This window comes from Mangifera indica, chromosome 7, assembly GCF_011075055.1.
Source record: "Mangifera indica cultivar Alphonso chromosome 7, CATAS_Mindica_2.1, whole genome shotgun sequence".
Classification (NCBI taxonomy): Eukaryota; Viridiplantae; Streptophyta; class Magnoliopsida; order Sapindales; family Anacardiaceae; genus Mangifera; species Mangifera indica.
In genome coordinates, this window is record NC_058143.1 from 20,381,415 (window position 1) to 20,409,407 (window position 27,993).

Consider the following 27,993-nt stretch of genomic DNA (forward strand, 5'->3'; position numbering starts at 1 on the left):
GTATTTCATTTAGTGTAATACTCATAAACAAATCTCATCTTAACAAAACATGCAAAAAATGTTTTATATGTATAGATGCACACACACACATTCTACATCCTTTGAGAATGATAAAAAAAGATTGGTTAAATGGTTTATGAGTTGCGAAATTGTCGAAACGCATAAAATAGTCTCTATTATATGATAATAGACAAGTTTTGTGTAAAACCCAAAGTTATAGAACTGTGTATAAAGCAAAGAGGATCTTACAAAATTACTGAGAAAAGTCATATAACAGAGTCACTACAAGCAAACTGAAAAGAGGTACAAATTCATTCCTTTCTTTTAATCAATCATACATCAATAAAATTGCTATTAAATAATCTTACCAGTGTCTATTCAATATCTCATTATACTGATTTATATTTTGCAATACCATAGATATCGACCACAAATTTAACTATCTCGTTTGGAAGTTCAGCTTGCCAATAAAGTATGCGAAAAGGGAGGCAAAGAGGATAGGGAAGATGATGAGAACAGCTGCAACAAGACCTAATAGATTGTGGTCATAGCCAAAGTAATCTTTTAAGAAAGCATCAACTGTTTTGGTCTCTCCAAATGATAATATTTCTTTGTGAATGTCACCATATTGCGAAGTCAACATGCCATTGAGTGCCCATGAGGTTGGAGATAAATAATACATCCATATCCACCAATTTGGAATTTGCTGCAAAAACAAGAACTCCAATGAGTTTGTTTTCATGCTCCTAACAAATAAGAACTGCAATACCCTAGATAATCATACATTAACAAAGTATGAGAAAAACGTTAGGCATGATAAACATCTCACTTTGCTTAATCTGGTTAAGTAGCATTCCTAAATTGTCAAAACGCATTTTGGATTGTAAGCCCAAAAGCAAAACTATAAACTGTGATGTACTATATATCCAAAATTAATAATATTTTAACAATGGATCAGGTTATTATACCAATATGTTACAAAAACATATTAAAGTCAAGGTTTTTATGTTTGAAGAAGATATAATTTCCCCTAGAAGTCAATTCTACTCAAGGAAACAGTCATAATAACATCATAATTTAATTAGCTTACTGGTCTTGGTATGATGAAGCCAGAGAAGAGATTCAGCACTGTGTAGGCAGATGAAGTCAAGATAGAAGCCAATTGAATGTTTGGTGTCAAAGACGCCAGCAGCATTCCCAGGTAGGTGAAGCATAACAGTGAACAGAACATGCCATAGAATAACCAAAATATCTTGTACACTGACAAGGAGTAGCCCATCATAGGATACGTTATGATGACATATGTAACTGCTTGAATGAACAGGTATGGCACTTCAACTAGCACCTGCAATATTAAATCCTCTGAGTCACTGAATATGAAGAGTTATATAGCCCTGATAATATGTTTGCAAAGTATTTGGAACCTGTGCAGATGAATAGGCCCATGAGGAGTACATTCCGGCAAATCTTTCCCGGTATAGAACTGTCCTTTCAGTTGCAACAAATGGTACAACTGATGAGCAATTGTTTATGCCAAAAAATATTACTGTGGCATACATTGAACCAAGTATGTTTAATAGATCTTGTAGGTTATCTCTGTCAAAAGAAGAAACAGCTTAATGAAAATTTTTGTGCAAGGTTAACTACATACTGAAAATTACATGACAAAAATGCCTATTGCTAGCAATTAAAAGTTTTATGACTTTTGTTTCCAAGGTATATGCCAACATCAATAAGATTGAATTGACTTACATTTTCTTTCCTTTTTTCCAAAACAGTATGCCATTTAGCAGAGATAAAACAGTTACAAAAAAGATACGTGTCAAGTTATAGGAAGGACTTCTCCAGTAAGACAAATTCAGTTTCCAATAACATGCTTTGAGCTGCTCCCAACTATTCTGTGGAAAACGTGAAGGAAAATGCAAGTCCTTTGAACCAGGAGATGGTGAACTCAACCTCTTCACCAACTCTTTGTTCTCCCTGCATTCAGAAGAGCAGGAGAGTCATTTACAAGCTAAATTTTAATGACTTCTGTAAGAAATATCATTTACAAATCTATACTATATTGTCTTAATTTGTATTGGTCAATCGCTTATGAGTCATGAATCATAATTCATGATGAATTTTGCCAAAAATGGTGCACTGATTTACAGAAACAAGTGCTCATAAACAACCCATAATTTGTACTCACTGATATAAGGTGGACTCATAATAAATTTGTGCAAAATCAACTTGAAGTTCAGCCTCCAGAGAGTTAGAAGTAACCTCTAACATCCATGTTGCTGGATTGTAGTTGTCCTTAATCTTGGGTAACCCGTGGATATTCTATTAAAAGAATGACAAGAAAATGGAATCAGGATCAATGATTGTTGTTTGGAGGGACCAGAAATTACTATGTTAAATATACAAAGATGGAAAAATTGTCCTGCAGTTGTAAAACTTGTAGAAGAAACTTACCTCAAAGTACTCAATAACCTTACTTGAGTGCAGACCCAGTGGCCCGGAATAGATGACTCGTCCTCCAGATTTCATTAAAACCAACTGCAGTGAGCTCAAGATGACTTAGAATTGTGAGATAGATATATAGGTTGGAGCACACAACAGAGGTAGCCAAATAGAATGTGTAAAGTGAAAGTAAGTTGTAATCTTAATTACATCATCAAATGCCTCAAAGATGTCTATGCTTGGTTGGTGGATGGTGCAAACAACTGTTCTTCCTGTTTCAACAACATTCTTCACTGCTCTCATAACAATTGCAGCTGCCCGTGCATCTAAACCTGAAGTAGGTTCATCCATGAATATGATGGAAGGGTTTGCAACAAGCTCAACAGCTATAGTCAGCCGCTTTCGTTGCTCAGTTGATAAGCCGCTAACTCCTGGCAAGCCTACCAGTGAATCTTTGATCTCATCAAGCTCAATAGTTTCAAGGACCTCATTTACAAATGCCTGGGGGAAAAGTCAAAAGAAAATATTTCAGTGCAACTCATTCTCAATAATCAATCCGAGACCAATACTAAATAAGCACCAGAAGGATATCTGTTAGGATTGAGACACTTGTCATCAATCCAGTGATCCATTTTTATTATAAATGTAATTGTTAGATTTAAAAAATGGGAAGAGAAGAAAAATATTAGGGTTTGGGGTTGAGGGCAGCCACCTTTGGCTGATTTAGGGAGGTCTCCGGCGCCTCGAATGGCCGGAAAAGGGGAGGTCTCCGGCGCCTCGAATGGCCGGAAAATGGGAGGTTCCGAATTCCTCGAACTATTCGGTTTATTTTGTAATATTTTTAGTAATGAAATATTTTAGTTATTATGTGTTTTGTGTTTTGATTTTGTGTTTTGATTGAATAAATGCTGGGTTCCTAACTAATGGTATCAGAGCGCGTTCGATCCAGCGGAGAAAATAGATGGTCGGAAAAGTAAAAAGTCGCCGGAAAATATTTACGGAGGAGGCTGTGAGTCGGTGACTACATGCTGGAAAAGTGTCAAAAAAAAAGAGAGAAGAAGAAGAAAATGAAGATAGAGGAAGAAGGAAGATGAAAAGGGAACGTCGGCAAGGTCTGAAAAAAAAAAAAAAAACATATTCAAACCAGAGAACGCAGAAGGAAGAAGAAAGAAGGACGAAGGAGATGGAGAAGAAAGAAGAAAGGAAAAAGACAAGGAGAAGAAAGAGAAAGGAGAGAGAAAAATAAAGAAAAAAAAATAAAAAAAAATAAAAAAAAGAGGGCTGGAGGGCAGTTGCGGTGGCTTGTTGGAATGAGAGATGTGATGTGGTGTGGCTGCTGGGAAAGAAAAAAAAGAGGAGATGGCAGAACTTTATTGGGAAGAGAAAAAGAAGATGTGGGGTGTTGGGATTGAAAAAAAAAAAAAAAAAAAAAAAAAAAAAAAAGGAGCAGAAACAGTGGTGTGGAGAAATATTTCAGTTTATTAAAATATAAAAAAAAAAAAAAAAAACAGAAAACTCATCTTGAGGACAAGATGATTTTGAAGGGGAGGGAAATGTTAGGATTGAGACACTTGTCATCAATCCAGTGATCCATTTTTATTATAAATGTAATTGTTAGATTTAAAAAATGGGAAGAGAAGAAAAATATTAGGGTTTGGGGTTGAGGGCAGCCACCTTTGGCTGATTTAGGGAGGTCTCCGGCGCCTCGAATGGCCGGAAAAGGGGAGGTCTCCGGCGCCTCGAATGGCCGGAAAATGGGAGGTTCCGAATTCCTCGAACTATTCGGTTTATTTTGTAATATTTTTAGTAATGAAATATTTTAGTTATTATGTGTTTTGTGTTTTGATTTTGTGTTTTGATTGAATAAATGCTGGGTTCCTAACAATATCATACAGTCTTAGTTTTTGAATCAACTTGAGGTAAAAGGCGCAGCCAAGCAGAATATATTACTGACTCTTCAACAGTAACTTGCGGAGAATGTATGTCATTTTGCTCACAATAACCAGATATTCTTGCAAAAGTATCTTGAATCTTTGGGTATCCACCAACTCTTATCTCTCCTTGAATAGTGCCACCAGTTTTCCTTCCAGAAAGAACATCCATAAGAGTTGTTTTTCCAGCTCCACTGACACCCATTAATGCTGTAAGAATACCAGGCCTGAATGCACCAGTAATATCAGAAAGCAGCTGGAGCTTTTTCTCCCCAAAACCTTGCCTTTTCATTTCCTAAGATAAAACAGCATCATAAGCTTTAAATATTCAGATTACTTGATAGTCAAAAGTAAAACTAGCTTTGGCATGATTACTTGAGGGACATCCACATAGTACTGCACATCCTGAAAAGTTAAAGTTAGAGGCTCAAAAGGTAGAACCATCTTTCCTGCAACATTCAATGGCAGATTCAGAAAACAAGAGAGGCATATATTATTATAAATATAATTTTAATTTAGTCATTAACCTGCTGAGATAAAACCTTTAGAATTATACAAATTATAGAATTAAAACTTGCTCACCCCTTTTAGGCCTGGCAACAGTTTTAAGAAGAGCATTACTGGATTTTCTATACATGTCTGAGCCACTGCTATCACCTTCTTTTTCTTGCAGTTCAGAGTACTTTTCGCACGAAATTATGGCACGGGATTTTCCTGGGGCTGAACATGTAACAATGTATCAGTTGGCACATGCAATGTAAAAATTCTCAAAAAAGAAGGAAAGAAAGCAATGGAAGATTCACATACGCTTCAAAAATGTTAAAGCCAAGGTAAAAATAAGATTGAAAAGCACCATGAATCCAATTAAAGCACCAACAGAGATCCAGTAAAAATTACTATCAAAGTTCAATCCATGGCTCTCCAATGTTTTCTGTCCTAAAGTTGTGTTTCCTGACATTATCTGTGAAATGAAAAAGCAATTCTGACATAATGAATAATTTATATTTTCATATGTTAATTTTAATCCTGCACGTGAATTGGTATGATTTGTCAAATACTATTACCTTTTCCCAACGAGGAGCCAGAAATTCATTTACTGTCATGCCTATCTCCCCATATGCCAAAGGACAAACCCAGAATCCCCATTCCAGCCAAAAAGGCATAGATGCTGAAACTCAAAAGGTAAATACTTGTTCAATTCTCAGATTAAAACTCACAGAAAAGAACACTGGAAAACCTATTGTAAATCTTACATCTTGGAATAACGAATCCTCCAAATAATAATAGCAACACTATACACACAGTACCGGTAGTCAAAGAAGTGACCATGGATTGGCAAATCGAGGCAATAGAGCGAAACATTGATATTGATGTTAGGTGCACAAGAAACAGTAGAAGGAACTGGCGGAAGAACCTGATAAACAAGAAAAGGAAAAAGTAGGTAGTGAGTGAAGTGCAAACAACAGCTTCCATGAAGAAGATCATATAGGTGCTCAGAAAGAGACAAATTTCTAGTCCTTGCGGAACCTAAAGAAAGAGCAGTAGCCAATGCAAAGCATCCTGTGGCCTAGATTGTGAATTTAGAAATCTTAGAACATCAATACCTATTCTTCTTCAGAAGCATTTCATTTTTCTCATCTTTGATCCAAGCATATTAAATTACCAAAATAGACGGATAGTGTCTTTAAACCTGGAACTATTTTGTCAACCACATCCCACATGGGAAACAGAGGCATTGGAACCAAATATATCATTGCTACCTTTGCTCTAACATTGCTCCATTTGCATTCCCAATTAAAGAAAAAAAAATCTTAAGACTCACCTTCCAACTTCAGGGCTGTAACCAATAACATAGTATGTTAGGGCAGTCCAAACAAAAGCTTCCAAAAATGAGAGTGGAGCTTTGAGGATACTAGTTGGAATCACATAAGCCCATGCAGGATAGAAACACAAATCTCTCTGTTTATAAAATACTGCAAGTCTTGAGACTGTCATGCTTAGCTCTGGAAATCCATCAACGAGGAGAATAACAAGGGCATAGAATAAAGATCCCATATAGTAATTTGCATCTGTGACACTAACAGCCATTTGAGTACGTAGGAATACAGTCATTGTTATTGAAGCTATGATGATTAGCTGTGAAGACAAAGATGCAAAATTGCTTCCAGATTAGATGGCACATATAAGTGAATCCATTGATAATAATAATATGGAATAATTTTAACACGGTAAGGTACCTGGGTGGATTTGAATATGTAAGTGAAAGAATTCCTCTTCATTAAAAGAAATTCTCTATTTGCACAAGCTTTAAGAAGTTCCCATTTGGTTAATGAGAACTTCTCAAAGGATACAGCATTCTTGTGTCTCCGAGACTTGATAAATGGCTTTGCAAGCTCCTCATCCAGCTTCAAGCCAATATGAGATTCCTTAAACTTGTTGACAAATTGTTCAATGGAAACATAATTATAGGGCTGCTCTTTGTGGTACCAATACTGGGCTTGATCTTTCCTTGAGAGAACCTGGAGTAACATAAATTAGCCAAAAGATCCATTTTATTAAATACAAAAGGGGCATCTATCAATCTTGTAAATCTACCTCTTGAAGGAAGTCAGCAACTCCTTTCCTCTCTGGGCACCTGAAGCCACAGTCCTCAAAGAACTTGCAAACGTAAGTGCGTGGCCCATGATATGCAATCCTTCCTTCCGCCATCAGAATTATGTCATCAAAGAGATCAAAAGTTTCTGGTGCTGGCTGAAGAAGTGAAATCAATGCAGTGGCATTAGTAATATGCACCAAATGCTTTAGGAAGGAGACTATTTGAAAAGTGGTGGAACTGTCTAAGCCATTTGATATTTCATCCATGAAAAGAGCTCTTGTTGGCCCCACAATTAACTCTCCTATAAAACAGCACCAGAAGAAAAATCTTAGAATAACATTGATTGTCTTTTCAAATAAAAAGCTAAATCTTCATGTTTCTATAATATATAGCATAAGAAAACTACCTGTAGTCAGCCTTTTCTTTTGACCGCCAGAGACACCTCTTCTCATTGCATCTCCAACCAGTGTGTCAGCACATATATCAAGTCCCAGAATCTGAAAGAAAAAGCACAAAAAATATTATCAAGCAAATATGTATGTCTCAGTAAGTTATAAAGAAAAGCAGAATTATTCTAGCTAAAATACCTTTAAAATGTAGTCTGTTTGCAGGGTACTTTCAAGTCCTTCGACTGATATTGCCTGTAATAACAATATCAGTTTCAGTTACCAACAGGATCCAGTGCACTGCATGGAAGGTTCTAATGTACAGAAGAAAGAAAGAGAAAAAAAGAAAAAAAACCTGCAATAGTACTATCTTTTATTGGTACAATTATTCAACAGTCATGACCTCAAATATGGCTAATTAGCTGAACAAGAATGATCCGACTGAAGAAAATCTGAGTTGTCTAAAAAACTTGAAGTATATATTTATTTATAAACCAGCATTTTAAATCGTTCTGTGTGAGAAATATATATTGTCAATAAAGCATTGCAAGGCAGAAGAAAAACTTACATGATTTTCTGTAATCTAAATCAATTCATTTCACTTGGTCACTAATCTCAACTATAAGCAAGACTCTTTGAACATAGTCTTCACATTGTACTCATAAATACAAAACTTCACAAGTTTTACATGGCATAACTATATTGGGTCCAACATTTAAGAAATCAAGTGAAGATTCTAAGTTAAAGAATCAGGAGTTATAAGTGTACCTTCATGTAAGCATCTACATCAGGATCCGGTACAATCCCTGCCTCTTTCTCTCTTCTACTAACTTCCATCACGATCTCTTCATATATTGAAAAAGTTAGTCAGTCAATTGTTGATAAGCTTGATATGACAAGAACATGACATCTAAATCATCATTTCAGCACCCGCTTATGTTTACCGGTTCGATGTCCTGTACCCTGACAACGTGCAGAAAAATCAGTAGTTTCCCTTACTGTCATCTCTGGAATATGCAGATCATGTTGGCTTATATAAGCTGATGTTTTCTGAGGAACAAACTCTTCTAGTTTGTAACCATTGTAGGACACTTCCCCTGAAACCTGCTACGAAAGACAAGGACATAAACAATTAAACCACAGGTGAGAACTGAATCTGAGATTATATATGTATATATATTATATTTACATTATACGTAAAGACTGAAGTAACAATAGGAAGAGTAATGTAACCTGGAGAGAATGAATTAGTTTTCCAGAGAGAGCTGACAATAATGTGGTTTTCCCACATCCTGGAGGACCAAGCAATAATGTCATCCTGCAATGAAAACAAGCCAAAGTTCACAAACATATCCTCAAATTGCTAAGTTATTGCTTCCAATCCTTGTGCACCCCTCCAAAACTTAACAAGTGAAAATCCGATCCTTTCCTCAACCCCGTGCCACAATTAACAAGGACCACTAGCCACTTAATACTCAAAAAAAAAAAAATCATTGATTAATAGAGAAATCAAAGTTTGAAATATATTGTAAATGATATGGAGCATAATCAAGTGCTTGAAGCAGTACTTAGAAAAAGAAGAACGATTGTAGAAATTTAGGACAAATTACGTTGTAAAATTCAATATTGGTTTTGAAGACTGGAAGGTGAGAAGACAAAAACCTCATTGGTAGTTATATATGTGTAACGGTTAATTAAAACTTAATAAAAGTCTTGGAATCTCAAGAGTGTACCTCCCAGGCTTGATGATGCCACTGATATCTTTTAAGATTCTCAGGTTTGCTTCTTGTTTTGAACCCAACAGATTAGAAATTCCCTGTCACAAACACAAAAATCAAGCAAATTATCTACACGATCACTGCTAAAAAGAAGCAACATCAAAAAGACATTTTGCTTTCAGGATCCTCTGTATAAGAACCCACAAGATCACTAGACATGCAGGTTCCATCTTAAGGACCGTGAAGCCCATTCTAGAAATGATCCTCTATTGCTAAATCAAAGGCGAGAAGGAAATGTTAGCGAATACAAGGATACATACATGAACCATGCTCTTGGTGGCGTTCCAAAGAGTGGGGAGAGGCTTGCCATGAACGACTTCGTACTCTGCCTCTACACTAAGATTCTTATATCTCACTTCCACAGTGGGCAGTTGTACCCCCACTCTACAAAACATAATTAATAACAAATCAATTTAACAACTCAAATACTCAACCATCCATTCAAATTTGGGAAAAAAAAAAAAAAAAACTAAATGTATTCACACACATATGCTATATAGCTAGAACATGTATTCCCAGTTAAGCTAAAATGGCAGTATGCATGTATGCATTTCAGAAATGAAATAAAGGGAAATAAAATAATGAAGGTTACTTGTCAATTCTGTTTCGAATTCTGTGCAACAATCGAAGGTTATCTTTTTCAATATGTTTGATGAGCTTGTCAATGAACATATGGCGCTCCTGGGGTCCGAGTTTGGTAAGATTAACAACACGTTTCCCGGCGACATCTCCCTCTTTTTCATCAAACAAAGCCGTGTTAATACGTTCAAAAGTTGGTAATCTCTGAAGAGCAGCCCATTGCTTCTTGTATTCACCACCCTCATCATCTTCATCATCATCACGAGCATAGTTGGCATCAGTATTACTTCGAAAACTCGAAGTGTAACTTCTAAATGAGGACCTTAAGCTTCTTCCCATCTCCGCTAACTCAATTCTGAGACACTCTATTTCATCAGGACCTGCAAGCTGAGCCATTATTGTTGTTGCATAAACTGAGGGGCTTAAGAGAGAAGAAGAACAAGTGTAAGTTGAGTCACTGCATGTGTAAGAACATGAATAAATATATATATATATATATATATATATATATATATATATATATATATATTTTTTTTTTTTTTTTTTAATGTAAGTGGGTGAGACAAGCCTTGGCGTCATCCAAGTAATGGCATGTAAATTGCTGTCCAAATGGTTGTTTACACGCCTAATATTTCAAGTGGAGATGAAATATTATTCTTCTGTTATTACATTACATTACAAGTTTGGTTTTATTCCTTTCACATTGCTTTATCAGCTCATATAAGAAACGAAGGAATATCATCCATTTAAACGCTAGAGTTGCAAGGTTCATTCAGTTGAGCTGAAGTAAGAATTATCTTGACTGGACTGTTGGATAAAGTATGAAATATTTTCGTGGGATGAAGTTGGGGTGGACTTTGCCTCTTCCCGTTAGAACAATAAAATAATGAAGATCACCTTACACCAGCAACGAATTGTGCAAACCCTCAGGAAACTGCACAATTTTAGGCCATAACCATTCATTGATTCACTTGGTCTCATCACCCATGACAGGTATAACTAAATGTCTAAATCGACAAAATGATTTGAGTAGCATAAGATATTTTGTTGAAGTTTATGACTGATTTATAAGTAACAACATACATAACAAATATGCTAAAAATTCCTATCCAGGTTCTGACGCATGTAACATTTCTTGGGATTTCAATAGAATTCTTCTCCAGGTTTGCTGCTTCAAATTATAATGCATCTGACTATGCAAGAGACATGAGAATCCAAAGCTTTTCAAATTTGTCAAATGGCTGCAAATTGCAAACCTATACAGGCACAACCTTTTAGCGTAGTTAGATTTTCTTAAGAGAAAGGCAAGCCAAACAAGACTCTGAATCAGAACTCTGTGGGCTCAACATCTAACATACCACAATAGATTGGATGTGCCAAGTACATAAGGTCCTCAGAGTAGCAAGAAAGAAAGAAAGAAATGTGATGTTGACAATCTTGAATTTCACATTCCAGAGAGAAAAATAACAAAAAATCTCTTCGAGTTTACAAAGGCGCATGCATCAAACCTGTTGCTACATCGAGTATGTACACAATTAAGGTAGCCAAATAGTTTTCTGAGGAACAATGAAGACATCCATGGGCCGTTACAGCAGTGTTGCACCAGACATGCGGGTAGAGAAGGTGTGGTTGCAGTCCTTTCTTAAAGAAAAAGCTTTAATTATGCGCTCAATCAGTGATTCTGCTGATATAGCCTAGTCTGTCACACATGAAACTTGGACATTCATAGAACTCTAGCTGCCTAAGGTTCTCAATCAGAAATCAACCATTTCAGTAGCTTGATCGTTTTTAGGAGCCTCGGCAAGCATCCTCAATCTCTCCTGTCCTAGATCATATACCTTGTCATTCATACCTACTTTTGCATATGCCTCCATCATGATACCAAAAGTTCTAGAATCTGGTTGAGTTTGCTTCACTTTCATCCGCTTAAAAACTCTCTCCATCTCCATCAAATCCTCAGCCTTTGCACATGCAGATATGACCGCATTAAAAAATGATGTATCCTCGGGTATCTCAAACTTTGCAGCCAACCTAACACTGCTAATAACCTTATGGAAGAGACCTGCATTAGCATATCCATTAATAAGACAACAAAACGTCTTGGCATCTGTTCTCATACCCTCCACACGCATCTGTTCAAATGTGTACTCCATGTGTTTTGCATCCCCTACATCTGCAAAAGCCTCAATCACATTGTTATAAGTTGAAGTTGTCCATGGAAACTGAAGCTTACGCATGTATTCCATCACAGATGACATTTTGTCATACATCCGTTTCTTACCGTAAGCACCAATCAAGATGTTAAAGGTCCTTGTTTCAGGCTCAATACCAAAATTACGAAACTTTTCATACCAACGCTCCATCATATCAACCTGACCCTTGTTAGCAAACACGCTAATAACAGTATTCATTGTCCAAACATCAGGTTTGCATGTGGTGCTCTCCAACATGCCTGACAACACTGTCTCCATTTGTTCGTATTTTCCTGCCTTACCATATCCACTTAATACAATGTTTTGGGTGACCGTGTTTGGAGTTATCCCTCTTGCATTCATATCTTCATACAAAGTCTCAACTAATTCAAAACGCAAAGGATCAACACAAGCCTTAATTAAAGTACTATAGGTAAAAATATCCGGCTGACATTTAGGAAGAGTTTTCATTTGGTTAAGAACAGAGAAAGCCTCATCAATAAGATTATTTCGACAATAAGCTGCAAGCAAGGCAGTGTAAAGTGCAGATGTGGGTTCAATTCCTTCTTCCACCATTTCATCAAAAAGCTGATGAGCACGCTGGGGCTGCCCAGTTCTTCCAAGAAGAACGAGGAGTTTCATATAAGTGCCCTCTTTTGGCTCATAAAAGGGTTGTTCTTTAAGCATCTCAAACACCTAAACAACATCCAAATTTAGCCATCATTATATATTACACAACAAGCAATTGTATCAAAAATACCCCGTTGTTCATTATTGAATAAGCAATTATAAAAAACATTTTTTTTTTAATATTATAAAAAAAATTACCCAATTGTTCATTTTTCAACACTACAACAGTAAACCTTTAATTCTAATTTCCAAGCCTCATATTTTTAAAGCATTATTATTCACAAAATGATGCAAAGATTAAAGAAATTTACCTCAAGGGCTTGAAGCCACTGCTTCTTGAGAATATGATCAGATAAGGTTTCAGTGACAGTGTTGACCCATGCCTTAGCTTTGGCCTTGCGGTCAAGTTTCTTTTTAACATTTTTAATGGGTGTTTTCTTTGAGCGATAGCCAGGTATTTCAGTCACGGAAACGCCAGGGTATTCTCCTTCTTTCCAGAGTCTCTTTCTAGGAGAAGAATCTACTTTGGCGGTTTGTGCAGGGGATGCAGACTGAATAACCAACTTGAAGTACGAAGACTTGGTTTTGCTGGACTTGGCATTGTGCTGAGTGTGAGAAAGAGGAGAAGAGGAAAGTAGTGAAGAAGAGAATGAGAGAGATATCGATGCCATGCCCATCTCCACCAAACGATTAACTCTCGAGGACTGAAAAAACTGAAGGAACCCCTCATTGGGGTATTGGGGTTTTGTTACGATACAGGATTGGTAAGGTTACTGTCATGAATTTTTTTAAATTTAAATTTAAATTTTGTTTGTAAATCGTTACAATGTGATACCAGCAGTACCCCTGATGCAATACATATAATAATTTTGGTTTAAATTTAAGATTTTTGAGTATAACAGGAAGAGAAAATTTTGATAAAAATTGTAAAAGAGTTGAAGATGAGAACAAAAATAAAAAATATCTCTATAATTAAAGATGAAAATATATTTGTTTTGTCTTTGTTTTCACATTTTCATTTAAAATATTAATCTATCATTATAGTTTTAGAGTATTTATATTTTTATTATATATATTAAAGTGGTTAATATATAATATTTAAAATAATAAATTAATTTTAATTTTATTATTTAATATATTTATATTATATTTTAAAAAAATACGAAAAAAAAAATCTTTACTCACAGAGACGAGGACAAGAATTTTTGTTTAAAGTCCCTATAATATAAATAGAAATTGATATATTTTGCAGAAACAAAAACAAGAATTGGGTTCTCCTCCTCACCCATTTTCATTGTCATCCCCATACATACATACATACTGAGGTTTGCACGACCCGTGTCAGTGGAAAGGCCAGCGAGCTAATTCGGTGTGACACACAAAAATTAAAAGCAATTAAAAAATAAAAAAATTATATTTTTGTGAATCACCCTGCAAAAAACACTCACGTTGATAAACCCACCAATCTGCAGGCCATGAGGTTCGATGGGTCGGTATGACCTGTGGCAAGCGGGCCTTGTTATTTTCATCCTGGCATGGCATGAGCCTACCCACTTCCACCTCCTAGAGCTCACATCTTTAGGTTGCATTTGTATCATGTTATTTTGGATTAAAAAATTCTGAATTCAAATTCAGTTTGAATTAAAATGATATCAAAAGCTCAAACCCGAATTATGATGAGATTGACATGAAAAAACCTGAATTTACCTGATAAAAAAAAGAAGATTATATCATATCGAAACATAACCTATTTTATTTGAATTAATCGAACTTAAGTCAAATTATTGAATTAAAACATCAATTCGAGTTTAGTTTATTTAAGCTTTGTGTGTGTGTGTGTTTAACTAGTCGAACTTAAGTCAAATTGTTGAATTAGAACATCAATTCGAGTCTAGTTTGCTTGAGCTAGATGATGGTTTCGAATCAAGTCCACCCGCCTCAAATCAGCCCCTACTTGAAACTAAATCTAACAACATGCTTCAACTTCCAAGTAGAAGCTGCAGTGACATCTCAATCACTCTTATGCTTCAAAGTTATCCTAATTAGTAGGCTCCAATGTCTAATAAATTGGATAGACAACACAACTATGTAGCTGAACTTCTCCCATCTATAAAATTAAACATATACAACATTATTTTTCACCTGAGATCTAAATCCATAAAAATCAACAGGACTTGGACATTCTTCTTTATGTATAAATGGAAAGATAACGTGGGGAAGAAAAAGAAGTCCTGCCTCATGTCTCGGTGAACTAATTAGTACAATTAACTTAGCTAAACCCCATACTTAGAGTAGTTTCCGCCTGGTGTCTCTGGGAACTAATTAGTATAACTAACTTAGCTCGAGCCATACTTGAGCATTTCCCATCTGAAGGGCTGGAAAACATACAGTACTTCGGGTGAGCTCTTGAAGAGCAGTGCCACGCAGACACAGACAGCTGCAATGGCCACCATTGAGAGCATTGCAGGCCTGTATACCAGTGTTGTTCTGGCATTTCCATAAGCAAGCTTCTGTTCACAGAATTTGCAATGTTGCGGCTTCACTTTTGTTGCAATCTTTTCGGTCTGGAAGCTAACAACCTTGGACAATTTAAGCCCATCTGATGGTTTCTGCTTGGAGGTGCAGTCCAAATGGTCACCAGGTATATCTAGGATGACATGCCGACTTTCTGCAGATTTCTTGTTGATTTTCCTTTGGACTAGATTAATATACGAGTACTGGCCTCTCACACATGCATAATCATTTGGTGTCTTACCATTACTGTCACGGGAACTCTTCCAAGCCTTTATTCCCACCTGAACATGGCAACTCATATCAGCACCATCCAAGAAGCACAAGGAAATATACCATTATTAGAAGAAACCATGTATAACAGCAGGATACAATAACAAACAAGAGCAGCATAAACATGAAATCATCTGTTGCTTTAAGAATTAATGACTTGCTTAGACTTCCACTTAAATCAAATCAGAATTGGATTTGGATGTAAAATTTCAAGCAAATTCTTTAGTGTCATAAACTAAAAAGGGATGAAAAGCTACCAGTCCAGGATCATTAGTTAAGGCATCCAACACACTTTCGGCACCATCCCTACAAGCTGCTACATGAAGTGGAGTCAATCCAGCTGGCCCAGCAATATCAGGTTTAAATAAGAAACTGACGTGGCCTCCACCAACTTGTTGCTTCTCCTGAGATCCTGGTCTATCCAATACTTTACCTGGGGCATAATTTAACAATAGTTCCACCATTGGCCGGCAATTTCTTTGCACAGCTTTGTGAAGGAGACCCATATCTAATAATGCAATCTCAATGGAATTATGATCTCCTCTGTGAACAATTCCATCAAAATAAATGCCCAAGAGTTTCTTCACTACGGCACACCAATCACGTTCCATTGAGAATTCCATAAGCCACCTGAACCGTTTGAAAGGGAAGAGATCTGAGTTGGGATCCATGTCACCCAGCCTAAACTTCAGACGGGTTCTATGAAGAAGCCAGCCCATTTCATCTAAAAAGTTATGCGCTTGATTCTTGATCTCAATAATCTCCATCTTTTTTTGGAAGTCATCCTCAATCTCGGCAGCTTCGATTGCACCCTCAAGCATACAAATCTCAGAACACACTTCTTGCTCAGCAACTATGAATGGAAAGCTGCTACTGCTCAGACCATGGTCTTCAACCTGATACGAGAAATGACCCAAACCTTACATTAATAGAAAATACACATGTATACACTAGAGCAATAGGAAATAATTAGTTCTTGTACCAAATTCTTGCAGCCTCTTCTATAGCCTCAGTCAATTTTCTTCTCAGAATTTGGTTATGAAACTAACAAAATATTTTTTAAAGAAAGGATTGATGTTTTCTTTTTAAAAAGATATGAAAGTGTGTGATGAATAAGGAGTGCGTATCTAATCCCAAATGAGCTGCCAACAGCAGGAACTCAATAACCGTCTAGAAGTTCTAAAATGACCTGAAGTTTACTTGAAGGAGGATGAAGGGATAAATAGGAGAGGGATCAGGGATATTCACAGGACTGTAATAGCTACAGTGAGTAATCTACTGGATCAGAATCAATTTCTTGTTTGACAATCCGAATGTAGTATCTATCAACTATAGGGATCAAAAGTCATAACCCAAAAAACAGATCACTAGGGATATAGTTAAACACTCCTATTCTTCTTAACTCAGGACTGCACCCCGAAAAATTCATAACATGACTAAACCAAGTTCGCTTCATATAATACCAAGCAATAGAACATAATAAAAACAACAGAGGATATCCAAACCTCAATGAATCCTCTTCCATAAACATTTGGTAAAGAGCATTGGAAACTCAGGCATTGTAGCTCATCATGTTCATTAATAGTATGAGCACCATCCATCAAGTCATTACAAGTTCCCTGTAACAGATACTCTCCTTCTAGAGCACAGAGTAATCTGATATAAAAATAATAATAAAGTAAGATTTATCACTTGCAGTAAATCTTACCAAAAAAATTTATTAGATCAGTAAAAAGAGAAACAAAAATGTGAGAATCGAGACTATTTCTCCCTACTCTTCTGTCTACCATGGAAGAGTATTTAGTAAAGATGCATGCAAAGAAGACGAAAATGACCTTGTTGTGGTCCGGAAAAGATTGAAGCCTTTAACTGTAAATTTAGCTCTCTCAGACACTGGCACTGCAATTGGCTTAATGCTTAAGATCCTGCAATTTTTATGGCTTTTTACAGGTAAGGAAGTGTCCAAAATGACCTGGCCTGCATCACAGACACAATATGTCACAACGGTTTCTTCTAATTACAATGCCACTACAGAACTCAGAAATTCACTGGCCACAAGAAGAAGGTGGGCTTCTGATAAGTCTCTTTCATTCTAACAAACTACACATACAAAAGCATACTTGTTCACACAATGAGACAGAGAGAGAACCATTATATATAAATGCCACAGAGTGTTGCACCCTAGCATACAACCATCCTGTTTTCCAGAATGAGTCATCAGAACCATCAAGAAGCTTCCTTAAACTGGAGCCCAAATCACAGCATAACTGTATCAACAAAGTGATTACCAAGATTAGTAGTTCCAACCTAAATGGTGATCAAGAGCTAAATTAACCCCAAAAAAAATATTTAAAAATTCTTGGAAACAACTTAGGAACATACCTCGTCCCACATGGGTTTACCCGAACGAAGGTATATCGTTAGTATAATACAGCCAGGTCTTATATAGCTTTCAATGTCTGTAGGACTGTGGGATAACCAATCAAGGATCTGGAAAATTGAAGTTTTTTCATCAAATTTATCATCTACAAGGGGAACTACAAAATAGAGTTCTGCAACTAAACAGGATCCAGAAAATACCTGTCTTCGCATCTCAATAGGGAAATCATTAGGGTCCTTCCCAAAGAGCTTAAAAACAATCCGGTCAGTTCGACTCTGAAAATTGGTAAGAGATATTGTTAAGAGAAACAATCATTCAAAGATATGTAGCAATTACATACTCGACTAAAGCATGCCTTAATCATTACTGGCTCATCCAGTGTACAAGACATCAAGACCAAATCAATGCCCAATTCATAGACGAAGAATATCAAGGAATAATGTTGACAGCCCTATACGTGCAAGGAGAAATTTGAGCTCTAAGCTTACTGTCACAGTTATACCTGAGCCTCTACACTGGAGGTAGATGGTGACTGGCTCGAAGTTGAATCAGAATTTGCAGTTGTATGTGGTGGACTTGACTTGTTAGAGTCTGGCCGCACCCATACAGGGCAGTAAAGAGAACCAGTTCCAGGATTTACAGGAGCATGAAACTTCTCTAGATTCTCTCCATTTTCTTGAGAATCATCGTAAACATGGTTCAAATCAAAGTTATTAATCTTGCTTCTCCCAAAAGTAGCCTCTGGCTCAATTGCTTTAGTTGAATAGTTGCCTCTTGAAGGAAAAATCATTGTGGACTGGGAACCTGACAGCACTGGTACACTTCCAACCTGAGCGTCATTGGTATGTATTCTATTCTGCACCAAATTAGAAGCATGTACAGCCCCACATTGGACCACAGATCTCATGGAGTCTGAGAATCCAGCACAATTATCTATCTTACATGATAAAGTAGAAGGTCTAGGTTCAGGACCGGTTGACACCACATCCAGCACCTTACCAACATTCCCAGAAGACGTCCCAGCATTTGGCGTACATTGAGATCCTTGCAGCAACCCAGAGATGTTCTTTACATCATTTGTACCAACTAGACTAGCCAGGTTCCTCAACAGATGACAAAGCAGATCCTGATCCTTTGTTTGATCAGAGTTATTTGCTGCAATTTAATATAGAAAAATCTAAGAAGTCAAATAATGTATGCTAAAAGTGAGACCTAAAAGGAGATTAAGACAGGAGCACATTAAACAAATACTTTAGTTACAACAATATAGGATGTATGACAATCACTAAGATGAATCAGCATTCAAAATTTCCAGATAATATGATGAAGATGTCTCTATAAATTGAGTGAAGGAATTGTGCAAAAAATAAAAAAATTGACAATCGAGCAACAAGAAGGTAAGCTAACCAAAGATAACCATTATTGATGGAGGAAGAACAACAAAATGAGCCATCAACATCAAGGGTGAAATAGTCCAGACCATTCATAACACTAGGTCATCTTCCATGCGATGCCTTAAGCAAAGGGAAGATACTACGCTGACAGGACACAACAATATGCAATGTAACTCCGAAAATTTATCCTTTGACTGTCTATCACTTGGCCAAGTGTCCACTTCAACTGAATTAAATTCCTTAAACATCCAAGACTTACATAACTAAGTTGACTCTTGAAAATCTTTTATAACCCAAACTAGCATTTCCATGACTTAAGTTCTACTATTGTTGTTACATTAGTCAAAGGTAGAGTTTAGATTGTTTGAAGAAACACGACTATAGAAGACATCATTGTAAAATGAAAACATAAATTTCAGGTGAAGTTCTACATAGTACTTATACTTTTAAAGAACCAAAATTTCAGTCAAATTCCAATGAGAAAGTGTACCACTGTTTTGAACTCAGAAATAAAGTTGGAGATGCGAAAGACTGACCAACAAAGCGCCTAATTTTCATTAGTGAACTTTAAAATTCAAACAATTCAGCAATTTTCATCACAAGAAGAGCATGTGAACTGGTCGGTAAACCCAACAAACATTCATCAGTAAAACCTAGCCTTATGCATAATAGTTTTAAAATTATTATGATGTTATTTTCTTTAAGGTTAAGCTTCTAGAATTTAATAGTTACTTAACAACATTGGAGCAGAATTGTACAATTCCAATGATAACAGATTATCAGCTGATTATTCTTGCAGATATACTACACAGCCTATTTACACCATTATAGTAGTAAAGCTGAAAAGTAGACAAACTTCAGCAGTCATATACTTACAGTGCATATTTGAAAGAATTCTCAGTAGACTTATCAATAGATAACTACTACCCCTTTCATCATTCAGGGACCCTCCATTGACTCCATTATCAGGATGAGTTTTCCTCCTACGTTTGTTATGGCCAGCCAAACGCCGCCGACAACTTCTCTTACCTTCGTCAAACTCTTGAAGAGCATGGAACCTGCTCAAAAGTAAAACCAAGTTGCATCTATCTGGAATGACAATAAATTATTTTTCTACAACATAAAACTATGCCTAGGCAGGATTTACTCATATTCAAACAAAATTTTGTAAGGAATCAACACAACCAGTTTTTTCAATCTAACATCATAACTAGTAAAATGTATACGAGAAAGCAAATACTATATTGACCATCAAAATTATTGACAACATTTTTCTACTCTTTCCTTTATATTATTTTTTTCAAGCAAAGATACTCATACAAGCAATCCAAGTCCAACACACCTGCTACATTGCTGGCAGAACCTCTGCATAACATTCCCTACAAGTGCTTGAGTGGCCTTTGAATGCATATCACAAACCTTATGTCGCCGGTGGTAATCCTTGGCACCACTAAGATCAGCCTTACAATCCTCCACCTGACAAACAGCACGATTTAAAGTAGTCCCAACAATCTTCGTTTTCTTCCCACTCTTCACCTCCCCATCCATTATAGGGTAAACCTGCCCACCAAGCTTTAAATTAAGAGGCCCAGATCCATTATTGTTCAACTCTTCATCTTCAACAACCACAGCCCTCCTCCTCTTCTCCAATTCTCTGCTCCCCTTCTCATTTGCAACAATGTTATCCTCTGAACATGATGATGAACTATTTGACAACCCACCATTTGCTGGTACTTGAGGTCCAAGAGGAAATAACTGCCTACTTCTACAATCTGACGGTACAGGATTCAGTGGACTAGCAGTAAACAGATCTCCATCCCATTTCCAATCATTCAAATCCCACTCCAAGCTCTTTTTACCAACCGCTTTTACATCTGACACCACTGGACCATAGAAATGGACTTTTCCTCCAAATTTAGTCTCCATCAACCAAAATTCCACAAAACCCAGATAACTGAAACAACCAAAATCCAATGCAACCAACACCAGCACAGTAAACGAACAAGAATCAAATAAAAAACAAAGTTCAAACTTTTTCACAAACTAGCCGCTCAAATACACAGAAACGTCAGAGCCCAATCTAACTCCTAAATATCACCCTATCTATGTCCCCAATAGTCCAAAAACAACACACCAACACATCCATGGATCCAAACAAGAACTGCCCACATGCCCAAAACCACACAACTACCCACTAATCAACTAATCACCAAAAATCCCCAGCAACAAATTCACCAATAACTCCCATCACTTCGAGAAAGCATCAAAATTTACATCACGAAGCTATAGACAACAACTTTCAACTGAAATCTTATAAAGCGTACAACTTTATGCAAAATCACCAACAAACACAAAAATAATAATAATAATATTAAAGAAAAAAAGCGACTTGCCCAGAGATTATGAGTCTGTCAGCTGCGGGAGCTTTGAACCTGGGAGAACCGTAAAGATCACTGGACAGAACAGAGAAAAGTGAGGAAATTTAGGAAAAAGTTAGGAAGGAGAAGAGATAATTTGATATAAATGCCGTTTGAGTGGGGAGAGAGAGTAGGACACTTTTTTATTTATTTTATTGACGCAGCCTTTAGGAATCTAAGCCCCACACACCGTGTCTCTCGCTCTCACAATGTGAATGCTGAAATGGTGGTGGCCTATACGACGTGTTGACCTTTTATTGGTTACAATCCTTAACAGTTTGTCTGTTTTATTGGGTAAAAATGTTTTACCATGTCAGTCTGTATCTAAATTCTATCTGCTCAGAACAAATCACTTCACTTGACATACAGACGCATTAAAGCCGAGTTGGGTAAAGTAAAGTTGCAGAGAGACTGTCTAAGTTTTACCCTCGAATAGGTTGTTTCAAATTTCGATGTCACATAAGCTACTTTCTCTGTTGAGGTTGGTGAGGTGATTGCCTGAACCCGACTGCTTATTGGTGACAGACATGTGATTGGTGGGGTGAAAAAATGGGTAAAAATCCTAACTTGATGCATAAAGTCAAAAAATATTTCCTTTCCAAGGGGTTTTAAATAGTTTTTGAAAGTGTTGGGTCTCCTACCATGAGAGAGGCAAATGGACAAGTTGCCCATTCGAGTGGCGAATAAGATGGAGCACCCAAGCAAAATGACATAAGGTTTAAAATTTTTATTAATATCATACTTTTAATTTATTATGATTATGTGATTGATTATTAATATTGGATATGAATTTTTTTTTTTAAATATGATCATTTTAAAATTTAATTACATTAAAAAAATAACTCTTTACGGACAAAAAAAAATTAACTTTAAAAATAAAAAAATACATATAAGAGCAAATTGATTGAACAACTCAGTTAAACCCTTTCGTGTGGGCCATTTGCTAATGACTGCTATTAATTGTTTGATTAAGAGGGGTTGGTCTTGGCTATCACCTTTTAGAATTTTTGGTGTTGAACTTTGTGGGACAAGTTTTCTCTTCGTTGCATTCAATCTCGTTCGAGCATTATATTTATTATAGGAAGAAGAATTTACACAAGCTAAATTAACATACACTCTGTGAAAGTAAAGGAGATCGGCTTATGGATCTGATTCTTCATTTTTGACCAAAACCAGAGGCCACATTTCAAAGAGATTTATACTTACAAATTTATTAACTCAGCCATCAATCAAGCTGTCACCGAATCTTCTTAATTTCTTAGAATCGAATAAAATCATCACTGGAAAGAAGATTAAATCAAAAGGGTTGCTGTAATATCATGAATTTAATTAGTTACAGCAACAACTAACAAGCTGTTGGCGCAGAAATGGACCAAACCTGTTGCTTGTTTCATAATTTACTTGGTGAAAATGCACTGAAATTTGAGGGGTGGCTATCCATGCGATCAGGTGAATGTTCTTTTTAAACATGTGAAGTTGGTGAACCTGTTGCAGCAATCAAAACTTTTTTCCTTTTGAGAAATCCTTTCACCTCTAATTAAAAGTTATCTTTTTAAACTAAGTTGGATCGAGAGTTATATTTTCAATGTAGTTTGACCTCAACCAATTTCACTAAACAATTAAAACCTCATTTATAATCACCAATCCCACACCTAAATGAGTAAAAAGTTTGATTGTTTAAAAAAAAAAAAAAAAGAGAGAGAGAAGCATTAATCAGCATTAGCAATAAATTGTAGACAGTAACAAGAAAGAGTCAAAAAATGAGTTAAAATTTACCCACGTCCAGCTAAATCAAATGCAGGCAGACCCACAAGCTTTTACATCTCATTTACTCATTGCATTTAGCAGACAAAATGTGGGAACAACAACTTTGGTACCATTGCCAGTCAATGGGAGATATGTTTAATCTAAAGGATGTGCGAGACCTGGAACAATGCCAAAGCTCTCTTACATCAATCTAAACCATTGAATCACGATCCAATTAATTAGAAAGGTAACGTTACTCTAGTACTGTATAACCTCCATTACTATGCGTGTAGATGCCAAGAACTTCTTATCTGGACCCTACTCATTTCATATACGGTACAAATAACTCACTGGGGTCATGAAACATGGATGATTTTAAGCTTCCCAGGCTATCATATCACAATTTTATGTAGCTTTCACCTAAACCAAAAACGAAAGGCCAGAAATGTATATATATGTAATTGAAGGAATCGATAAAACTAGAAGATGTTCATGTAAAACCTGGGATTTAGATAACCCAAGTAAGCTTGTAAGTCACACACACACATATATATATATGCATTTACGTGGGGCTAAGGTGGACAGATGACAGAGAGAAGAAAACCAGCTGATGCCTTAACTATATACCTTATTTTGATGCGGTCCCTGACCAAATTGTTGGCAGGTCATGTGAGTGGTATAGAGGATGGAGCTTGTTGGGGAATATGGACCAAGTGTATTAAGAATAATGCCCCTCATCTCATCTCATCTCAACTTTTAAAGTTTCTCTCTTTCTTTTCCCTTCTTGTTCATGGTCCATTTATCACCTCTCCCAACATTGGTTGATCTCCAGTCCACTACTACTGCACATGGTGGAGATACAGTCAACTAAAATGCCCCACACAGTGCCAACAATCAAGTTTCTGCATGAAAATACATAAATCTGTCTGCTACAACACTTGGGCTTAGCGTTAAGATATTATAATTCTCTTTTTCCTAACTTTTTCATCCATGTCTACAAAAATTACCACAAGGAAGCAACCACGCATGAATAACTTATAATTGGAAACAGTTTCTTAATATATATAGTATATTATATATATCTAAATCAGAAAGCAAAAGACAATTATTATAATATTAATTACTTGTAATATGTTTCAAGGAGAAAGTCAAGGTTCATGTGTGCCCTTTTACATTTTCAACTTCTAGAAAATTTCAAGCACATATTTAAATGATAATGATGTTAATGAATTTAGAATTCCTTAAGTAAATTAACTTGGATTTTGAAATGTCATCTACCACTTAATATTGTATTGTCTCCCAGATTGACTTGAGGAGATATGTTCATGCTTCTTTTGCATCAAATCAAATCAAACAAAATTGAGTGTTGTTCAGCTCGAACTTCACTCATTTATACTTAGACAAAGTTGAAAAATTATAGGTTAAGCTCAAATTTAAGATAAAAATTGTTCACTTAAGTTTGGCTAAAAAAATTGTAATTAAACACGTCAACTTATATATTTATCAATTACTTATATAAAATTATAAAGAAATAATATAAAAGATTTTAAAGATTTATTAATATTTTATTTGAGTGGTGAACTCACAAACTTAACCCAAATAAGCAATAAGCAAAATCAAACTCAGTTTGTTTGTAGCCGAATCCAAATGGCATATGATTTGAAAACTGAGATCAAGATAAAAGAATAACAAGATAACATAAATAAGAATAAGAAACAATATTCTGAAATTGAGAATTTTCCAACGGAATGAATTCCCTCTGTCTCTATTCAACAAGAGAGACCTTTGCATAATTATTTATTTGCAGCATTGATTTAAGAATATTCACTACTGTGTTCAATTAGGAGTAGAATTAAGTCAACTCGATTCGAAGTAATATTTAATTTGATTTTACCTAAATTAGAGTTTATATTTAAGTTTAATAGTTCAATTTGAATTTGATTTGAATTTTTTTTTAACGTTATAATTTATTATATTGATGACATTATTTATCTCATTAATGATTTATGAAGATATCTCAAGCTAATTCAAACAATTTCAAAGTCAAAATGACTATTTAAGATTCAAATCAATCTCAAACCAATTCAGATTTAAGCTTAATTTGATTCGAATTTAACATTGTATTTAATTAATTTGTAGTTAAGAAAATAGTATGTCAGTCCCTCTATTGTTAAGAATGAACGTGTGTGAATATGTATTGGTCCCTTGAAAAAAGAAGTCAAGGGAATTGAAGAAGAAAGAATCAATATTATTATAGTAGTAGGTTAGGGCTTTAAGATATTTTTATTTGATGAGATATTTTCAAAGCAAATTGTGTCATTTTGTTGACAAAATTTGACAGCTATGAGGGAGAAAGAGATGCCATTTCTCCTCCTCCTCTCTTTTCCTTCAAAGTTCAAACCAATTTTTTGTTTTTTTTTATATTCTCTTTTCCCTTTTTAATATGAAAAAGCAATTATGAATGTGAACATGTAGTTTATAATAAAAGTAAGTTAAAAAGAAGCTTTATTATATACTAATCATTTTTCAATATTAAAAACCAATGTTTTATTAGACTTTTATTTGATCACATTTTAATATTTTAAAAATTAAAAAAAAAAAAAACAGTGAAATTTTAACTCATTTAATAGATTAAATATGAGAATTGGGGATACCTCTTCTAAAAGAGTAAAGATTGTATGTATGTATGTTGTATTATTGATTTTGGAGGACCATATTCATTATTGACTTGACTTGAAAGGTTGAAAATTTGAGCAATTTGGACCTTAAGTTATGGAAAGATTTGGAGGCGTTATCTATAGCTAGACTTGCACAAACAAAATATTATAGATTATTAGAAGCTATCTATTATTAGAGAAATGTCAATGACCAATTCAATTCAATTCAATTCAATCACGAGAAGGAAGGAGAAGAAATGCTTCTGCCCCCCTCCCCTTCACATTACTTGCCTAACCTCATACTTTACTTGATCTTAATGACATTTGTTAAGATATTATGGATAGGACATAATATTACTTATCTTTATTTATGGGTAAGGTTTGATTTGATCTAAGTTATTTGAGTTTGGATCAAATAAATAGAGTTCTCATTTATTTAAATATAATTCAAAATTAAATTATTTTTCAACTGAATTCAAATTTTAATTCATCAATTTCAAATTAATCTCAAATTAAATCTTATTCAAATTCAATTTAGATCCAATCTACTACCATTATTTGTGAGTGCACTAACCCAACTAAACTCAGGATTTTAACATTAGCTTCTGGGAATGGACCCCCAGGTCTCACCATAAGAAGTGGAGAACCCAATACGATGAAGCCATGTTGAAAAGCCCTTGATTGGTTAGCCTACCATTCAGCAGGTTGTTCATTGTAGTAGGCCTAGTGGGTTCTCAGAGAACCAGCTTGGATGTTTTCCAAATCCATTCCTCAGCTCAGCTCAGCCTGACTATATATATATATATATATATATATATATATATATATATGGGGTTGGTCATAATGGACAAACATACCAGCCCATTTTCACTGACCTAATATATTGGAATATTGAGTCTTTATAAATACAAAATAGTACTATTGACGGCAATATTTGTTGCTTGTGATGTGATATGGGTTAAATTTGATACAGTTATTTGAAGATCAGACCGAATAAGCTAAGCTAAGTATAAAACTTGTTTTACTTGTATACTAATTTTGAATATTTAATTAGATATCTAATATAATTTAATATTTTTTAATTATAAAATTATTAAATAACATTATGATATTTAATTAGGATTTAAAAATTAAATATACATAATTTTATTGTTTCATAAAATAATAAATTATATTGGAAAAGATTAAAACATTTGAATTTAAACTGATTTAAATTAAATAGTTTTCAAACCAAATTTAAGTTTTGGTTTGTCATTTCGGTTCGATCTTGACTTAAACAGTGTTTATTCAATTTGAATTCAACAGTACACATGATTATTGAGTTAAGAAGATGGACTTTGATTAAAATGAAGTAATCATATATAATAATTATTCCAACAACAACAAATCCAAGTGGGAAAAGTTCCCTGCCAGCCTGCCAGCTAAATCCAACTTAATGAAAAAAACACTATTTAGGATTAAAGTTGAGCAAGCAACGCCACTCCTCTCCTCCACCTATCCTGTAAGTGCCAACCAGCCAGCCAGTTTATTATATTCATAGAATTATTTTATTTTTAATCGAATGGGCCTACCTACCTTTGTTTTTTTTTTTTTTTAATTTCAATTGAAATTGAAATGGTTAAATTTATAAATTTTCTTATTGAATAGATAAAATTTTTATTTTTCTTATTGAAATGACTTAATTTTAAAATTCTTTTATTTAATAAACTAATTATATTTATCCAATACTTTTAATAAAAATTACTTAAATTTTATCATTTATATATAAAAATTTAATTTTTTAATAAAAAAATATATGATAGCATTATACCTTTAGTTGATAAATACTATGTACGTATCAAAATATTTCCCGTTAAATTTCATATCCAAAAACTCTTTTTAACCCTGTAAAAAGATTATTTATTTTATAAAATATCTTAACATGCCTTAATAAAAAAATATATTTAAAATTTTATATCAAATATCTTATTAGAAACATTCTTGATAGAGAATGGGTTGGATTTGAGCTATCTAATTCCACCTTAAATTTATATTCAATTCGAATTTAAGGGTTTTTTTTTGTCCATTTTATAATAATT

General features: G+C 35.0%; 3 protein-coding genes across 4 annotated transcripts; all 3 read right to left on the reverse strand.

Moving 5' to 3' along the window:
• Nucleotides 1-149: 149 nt before the first annotated feature.
• Nucleotides 150-10,131, reverse strand: LOC123220460 (pleiotropic drug resistance protein 3-like). The gene is made up of 24 exons (XM_044642684.1): nt 9,729-10,131; nt 9,397-9,520; nt 9,092-9,174; nt 8,592-8,676; nt 8,303-8,462; nt 8,127-8,203; nt 7,560-7,613; nt 7,379-7,469; nt 6,972-7,273; nt 6,614-6,895; nt 6,199-6,512; nt 5,630-5,790; nt 5,441-5,544; nt 5,184-5,337; nt 4,959-5,096; nt 4,752-4,825; nt 4,339-4,671; nt 2,656-2,946; nt 2,458-2,541; nt 2,192-2,325; nt 1,753-1,980; nt 1,425-1,596; nt 1,091-1,345; nt 150-706 (listed from the first exon to the last, which is right to left on the reverse strand). The coding sequence occupies exons 1-24, from the start codon at nt 10,109-10,111 to the stop codon at nt 440-442; spliced, it is 4,350 nt and encodes a 1,449-aa protein (XP_044498619.1). The 5' UTR covers nt 10,112-10,131; the 3' UTR covers nt 150-439.
• Nucleotides 10,132-10,917: 786 nt separating this feature from the next.
• On the reverse strand, nt 10,918-13,307 carry LOC123221863 (pentatricopeptide repeat-containing protein At3g06430, chloroplastic). The gene is made up of 2 exons (XM_044644808.1): nt 12,849-13,307; nt 10,918-12,603 (listed from the first exon to the last, which is right to left on the reverse strand). The coding sequence occupies exons 1-2, from the start codon at nt 13,212-13,214 to the stop codon at nt 11,470-11,472; spliced, it is 1,500 nt and encodes a 499-aa protein (XP_044500743.1). The 5' UTR covers nt 13,215-13,307; the 3' UTR covers nt 10,918-11,469.
• A 1,319-nt stretch (nt 13,308-14,626) lies between these two features.
• Nucleotides 14,627-21,637, reverse strand: LOC123220574 (squamosa promoter-binding-like protein 12). Of its 2 annotated transcripts, XM_044642834.1 has the most exons (11): nt 21,489-21,636; nt 20,438-21,049; nt 19,972-20,153; nt 18,204-18,856; nt 17,902-17,976; nt 17,704-17,811; nt 17,471-17,588; nt 17,157-17,298; nt 16,827-16,977; nt 15,579-16,217; nt 14,627-15,332 (listed from the first exon to the last, which is right to left on the reverse strand). In XM_044642834.1, exons 2-11 carry the CDS (start codon nt 21,019-21,021, stop codon nt 14,874-14,876), a joined length of 3,111 nt encoding a protein of 1,036 aa, XP_044498769.1. In that variant the 5' UTR covers nt 21,022-21,049; nt 21,489-21,636; the 3' UTR covers nt 14,627-14,873. The 2 variants fall into 2 exon arrangements, with proteins under 2 accessions (XP_044498769.1, XP_044498768.1); XM_044642833.1 differs by having other exon boundaries at nt 20,438-21,637.
• Between the last annotated feature and the right edge of the window lie 6,356 nt (nt 21,638-27,993).

Bases quoted from the DNA above. Each gene is read 5' to 3' on its own strand.
- LOC123221863 (XM_044644808.1), bottom strand. From the start codon at position 13,214: ATGGGCATGGCATCGATATCTCTCTCATTCTCTTCTTCACTACTTTCC. The intron at 12,604-12,848 runs GTAAATTTCTTT...GATGTTGTTTAG, and splicing joins AGTGGCTTCAAGCCCTTGAG to GTGTTTGAGATGCTTAAAGA.
- LOC123220574 (XM_044642833.1), bottom strand. From the start codon at position 21,021: ATGGAGACTAAATTTGGAGGAAAAGTCCATTTCTATGGTCCAGTGGTG. The intron at 17,812-17,901 runs GTATTTTCTGGA...TCAATTTTCCAG, and splicing joins CTATTGAGATGCGAAGACAG to ATCCTTGATTGGTTATCCCA. The intron at 17,299-17,470 runs GTTCTCTCTCTG...TCTGTGATGCAG, and splicing joins TGTGGCATTTATATATAATG to GCCAGGTCATTTTGGACACT.
- LOC123220460 (XM_044642684.1), bottom strand. From the start codon at position 10,111: ATGGCTCAGCTTGCAGGTCCTGATGAAATAGAGTGTCTCAGAATTGAG. The intron at 5,338-5,440 runs GTAATAGTATTT...TTCATTTCACAG, and splicing joins TGGCTCCTCGTTGGGAAAAG to ATAATGTCAGGAAACACAAC. The intron at 4,672-4,751 runs GTAATCATGCCA...GTTTTATCTTAG, and splicing joins ACTATGTGGATGTCCCTCAA to GAAATGAAAAGGCAAGGTTT.